This window comes from Bidens hawaiensis, unplaced genomic scaffold (genome assembly GCF_021521415.1).
Source record: "Bidens hawaiensis isolate Kalapana, Puna unplaced genomic scaffold, B.hawaiensis_p1.1 tig00044839_1, whole genome shotgun sequence".
NCBI lineage: Eukaryota > Viridiplantae > Streptophyta > Magnoliopsida > Asterales > Asteraceae > Bidens > Bidens hawaiensis.
Window position 1 is genome coordinate 1 of NW_027497976.1, and position 5,819 is coordinate 5,819.

A 5,819-nucleotide genomic window follows, 5' to 3' on the forward strand; every position below is an offset into this window, starting at 1 on the left:
ACATGGAGATGCCGATACAACATGCGATCACTTGGAATTATTTGAGTTTGTGTTTATTCTTCACTTGATGAAGGAAGTATTGGGAAAAACTGAAACACTTTCTCAAGCATTACAAAAGAAATCCCAAGATATTCTTAATGCCATGGAGTTAGTTTCTTCAACAAAGGCTAATCTGAATGAATTTAGAAACAATGGATGGGAGACTTTTCTTTCAAAAGTTACTTTTTTTGTGTAAAGTATGCCATACAAATGCCGGATATGAAAGGTTTGTATACTTCTACTCAATATCGGCCTCGTAAAACAGATCTTCATGTTACATTTGAGCATTATTACCGAGGAGATCTCTTTACATCCACATTGGACAAACAACTAGAAGAGTTGAATAGTAGATTCGATGAGAACGCGATGGAGCTGTTAACTCTTAGTTCTAGTTTAGTTTCAAAAGAGATTGGTGTTGATAAGATTTGTCTTCTTGTTAAGAAGTATTATCCTGAAGATTTCACGGAGCACGAAATTACTCTTTTACAATTTCAATTGCAGAATTTTAATTTTGAAATGCCAACGAATACCAATCTAAGTGGTATTTCAAGTATTGTTGATTTATGCAAGAGTATTGTGGAAACTCAGAAACGTGAGACGTACTATTTGGTTGATAGAGTGGTTCGGCTAATCTTGACACTTCCAGTTTCTACTGCAACAACAGAGAGGGGGTTTTCAGCATTGAAAATATTCAAGATTCGCCTTCGCAATAAGATGCTAGACGAGTATTTCGCGAATAGCTTGGTGGTTTATATAGAAAAAAACATTGCTAAAACATTTGATTCGGAATCCATAATTGAAGAATTCAAAAATCTTAAAGGTCGTCGAGCTGATTTGTAATTTTTCTTCTAAGGTACTCACCCTCCTCTCGGCTCTTGTATTATTATCATATTATGGTTATTTTAGGTCTAGTTTTTTTTTAATTGTAAGAACAATCGTTTTGAATTTGAATGAATGAAAAAAAAATTATATATATGGACGTCATATTGTTTGATCCGACCCGAACCGAACCACCGACACGGCCCGAACCACCAACACAAACCGAATCGCTGACCCAAAAATTTTTGAGTCCGAGACTTATGTCACTACCATGGCGAAGCCCAAGCTTCGCCACTGTTTGTCGGCCCAAAAGCGTCTTGCAAACATATGGCTCGGTTCACTATTACTTGTAGTTGAATTTTATTTGTTTGAACAGGCCCAAAATAAAATATTGATCCATACTATTACCAGCCCATTCAAATCAGATACTGGACCATAGCAGTTTTGATGAAGAGCCAAGCCCAAAACAAAAGACAACATAATAGGGCACATTTGAATATCCACTATACTTCAAACTAAAACCCTAGCATTCTATTCAACCAACACCATCATCAATCAGTAAATTCCGCCGGAAAAATCATCACAACCAGATGCAACAACACCAGATTGCCGGATAAATCTGCAGCTACGAAGAAAGTCTTCGCTGTTGGAAAAGACAAAAGTTGCCGGAAAAAGTTGCCACCAAGTAGCCGGAAAAATCAACTCTGACAGCTATCAACATTCCGGCACTATAATAAAGATGATGAGCACCGAAAAACCATGACACAGCCGCCAACATTCCTGGATCATCAAGTCTGGCCACTTTAATCCAACCATCATCTGTTTATCGCCGTCGGACATCCATCCTCCAACACCGCCAGTTGCATCACGTCACACTTATCTAAGGTCATCGGCCACTGTCCGCCGGAAAACGTATTCCGGCAATATCATCACATGAACTTCAACAATCTTGAACATATTATATATTTTTACTGCAATGTTTTTAGATCTAGATCTAGCCATGGTTCTGGTGTGCGGCAGTTTATTTTGTACCAGAACTGTGTTGGGTTTAACAAACCCGAAACACGAAAAGACAGTCCACCAAACGGACTATATCTGAGTAAAACCGAACCTTATTCGAACCTAACCGAGCAAGAACACGAAGAGCGTACCTTTAAACAACCGAATCCAGATCTACGAAACCCGAGATGAACTTCAAACACCTTTATTTCCTCAATCTTTAAACTTTATTTTCAAACATCAACTTTATTTCCAGTACTTCAACTGGTATTTAACGTCTCGGTTCGGGTAATAGCGGAAATAGAACCCGAACATCAAGAACAAAGTTGATCAGTTGATTCAAACGCGCTTTGATACCAATTGTAGGTCCCAAAACCGGATCCGACAACGAACGGTTTTGTTCTAGATAAGTGCTCGAGACGGGTGTGGTAAATCAAACGACCAAACATAATATAAAGATAATATAAAGAATAGGAACGATCTCTTTATCGGAGTCATTTAATGATTGGCTCACTGATGTATCTCACTACAAGCAGACCGGACATCATGTTCCCTGTTTGTCAATGTGCCAGATATCAATCTGATCCGCGAGAATCCCACATGACTGCTGTCAAACGTATTTTCAGATATCTCAAGGGAAGACCTCGATTGGGACTGTGGTATCCAAAAGAGTCCCCCTTGGAAATTCATGCGTACACTGATTGACAGCAGGTGGATGCCAATTTCTGGGTGACAGGTTGATTTCGTGGCAGTGCAAGAAGCAAGTCACCATGCCCACCTCAACTGCGGAAGCTGAGTACATAGCCGCATCCAGTTGTTGTTCCCAAGTCATTTGGATCCAGCATCAACTGTTGGATTATGGTTTGAATTTCTTTGATATAACGATCAAATGTGATAATGAGGCTGCCATTGCGATTGTTAAAAAATTAGTCCAGCACTCAAAGACAAAACACATAGGTATCCGAATACACTTTATTCATGATTGTTTTGATCATAAGCTTGTCAACATAAAAAGGGTCCATACTGATTTTAACTTTGCTGGTCTCTTTACAAAAGCTTTTAGTCATGCCCGATTTTTATTTCTCGTTAAATATTTGGGCATGATTTCTTTTAAGTAAATATTTTGTTTTAAAATTGTAAATATTTTTAAAATATGTCACAATTTTAGAGGGAGAAAGATGAGATTAGTTTAACTCACCAAAAAGATTTTTAGTTTGCTTTTATGAAAAACTAAATCGAGTCACTTGACTTAACAAAAAGACGTTATTTTTATATATAATATTAATTTCATATTTACTCCTATTTAAGAAATATTTAAAAAAAATAAATTCAAAAAGAACTGTCCTATTTAGAGGGAGCTCCTGCTAAGAGGGAGCCGGATAATTTAAGTTTTTTATTAAGAATTTGATCCAACCTTATGAAAATGATAGTACATTGGCATGTAATGATCCTAGCGCATGAAAAGAGTAGATCAAAAGGCTACAAGGTCACTCATAGATGTGTAGATAGGCTTGACGAAAAAGTAAGTGTTGGGTGATATAAACCTAAATTCTTGCCGGTACTAGTGGTTACACATTTATGAAGCGGTTGCATGATTCCGTAGAAGTCATATCAATGAAGGATGAAATGTAATTACACATATCATACCCAAGCCTCTTTTTACATGATCACAGTTGTCTTATGAAAATCAGTGTCATTTTTAATTTTTATTGAGTCAAGAAAAGCGTCAAAAAAAATAAGGAAAAGGAAAAGAAAAACAAAAGAGTCAGAAAAGAAAAGGAAAATTCAAGAAAAAGAGTCAGCCTAGGAATTTTAACTTCTGTTTTATTTCTTCATTTATTTTGATTCAAGCCTTGACTTTCTACGTTTGTAGTCATACAAGATCTGATTGTTAAGACCCTGAATCTTCTGCTTTGTTTTATTTTCTTTCTTTTGTTCAAGTCTTGGACTTTCTCTGCGCGATAATATGGTATTATCTTACCTGATTGTTAAGGCCTGAACTTCTGCTTTATTTTAATCTTTCTAAATCGAGTCAAGTGTACAAAAATAAAGTACAAGGTGTCAAGTGTGTAAGTAAGCATACTGTGATCAAATAAGAAAGGTTTATGTCAAGTTGAGGTGATGTGTCAACACAAACTAGGCCCGAGGTATGATGGAATCAGTAACATGGCTGATTAAGTGGGGACCATACAAGCACCGTGCCTAATTGTACTTCAAATGTATCACTTTGGCATCAAAATACTTGTCAAGTTAAACAAATGGATAATATCTACAATCGATGACGAACTTGTGTCACAATAACATCAAAATGGAAACGCAATCTGGGACTTTGCAAATCAATATGATTCCACGTTGTGATTGTTCTTTACAAATTAGGTTAATCAAATCTATTAAAAGAATTATGTAAATTAATTTAATATTAACTTTACTTTTGCTCATGTTTTATCTTTGTTTTATTTTATTTTGTTTTGTAAAATATTATCTATATTAATATTTTAATTTTATTTTCATTTTCATTTTATTTTTATTTTTATTTGTTATTTTTGTTTCTAATTTTACTTCTAATTTTATTTTATTTTTATTTTTTTTAATTTTATTTCACTTTATTTTTATCTTATTTTTCTTTGTCAAAGAGATCGTTTTTGCAAAAGTTAACTACAATGGACCGACAAAAGAAAATTTAGAAAAAAAACTAAGTGCTTGGATTCGGAGAGTAAATATTTTTCGGGTTTGAATTTGTAAACACTTTTAATGACCGAGGACTGAGAGCGTATTTTCGGTAAATACTCACGATATTTTGACCCTATCGCGAGATAGGCTGACCCTATATAAAGGGACACTCAAAATATCTTTCACTATTCACTTTACACTTTATCAAATTACTCTCTCACCTTCTCTCTCTACCTTATCTCTCAAGCCCTAACCAATTTCATCTAATATCAACAACAATCCAGCCTTGTTATCATACTTTGATCATAAACATGGAACCCATGCCATCGGTATATCATCACAATCAATCATCTTCTTCTCGTTTCTTTCTAGGTTCAACCAGATCTGGACGACGGGTTATGTGAACCGTCGGCCAAGATCTAGTTGGTGAATCTTCATGAGTGATTGATATTATCATATCACATATCTGTTATTAGGCTTTTAGATCATGAACATCATCATTAGATCTTAGTATTAGGTTTAAATTTGTACAGTTTGTAGATCTAGGTTTTTCTGATATTTCAAGGTCAAAATTGACTTTGTTTATGACAGGGTTTTTGTCTCAAATTCTCCAGATCTCTAATTCGGGTCAAGGCAATCTGCTAGAAAGAAAAAGGAGCAAAAAGGGGGCTAAGTAGTTCTTATTTGCATAAGTGGAGAATTCGCAAGGGATAGTATTCGCTTCGCATGCTTCATGCGAAGAAAATGGGAAATCTTATTCGCTTTGTAAGCCCATGCGAAGCGAATGAAAATTCCTATTCACTTCGCACCAACATGCGATGTGAATTCAATCTTTTATTCGCTTTGCATCCTCATGCGAAGTGAATGTAAGTGCATGTTTGCTTCGCACCTACATGCGATGCGAATGCGATTTATTATTCGCTTCGCAACCCTATGTGAAGCGAATGGAAATTCTTATTCGCTTCGCTAGGTCATGCGAAGCGAATAAAGTTTCATGCGAATTCTTCCCCATGCGAATTATTTGGACTTAGCAAAATATTCAAAAGATTGAACCAGGATAGCTACTGGACTGTTTTGATATTTGAGGACTGCTTGACCTATGGAGATATAAGAACAATATTTTATGGACTTATTATTATTAATAGACTAAAATTAACTTATCAACTTATCAAAACAAATGTAAATAATTTATTAAGTATAAGGTGCATATTTTACATATATATATATATAGAGTCTATTGTACATACTTAAGTATTATTTTAACTTTCATCTTGTGTTTAACTAAGTTATAT

At 35.2% G+C, this 5,819-nt stretch overlaps 1 protein-coding gene across 1 annotated transcript; it reads left to right on the plus strand.

The window, feature by feature from the left end:
- Positions 1 to 249: 249 nt before the first annotated feature.
- Positions 250 to 879, plus strand: LOC143595246 (uncharacterized). Its single transcript, XM_077074315.1, has one exon. The coding sequence runs from the start codon at positions 250 to 252 to the stop codon at positions 877 to 879; it is 630 nt and encodes a 209-aa protein (XP_076930430.1).
- Positions 880 to 5,819: the final 4,940 nt, after the last annotated feature.

Coding starts and splice junctions, on each gene's coding strand:
- LOC143595246 (XM_077074315.1), top strand. CDS start 250: ATGCCGGATATGAAAGGTTTGTATACTTCTACTCAATATCGGCCTCGT.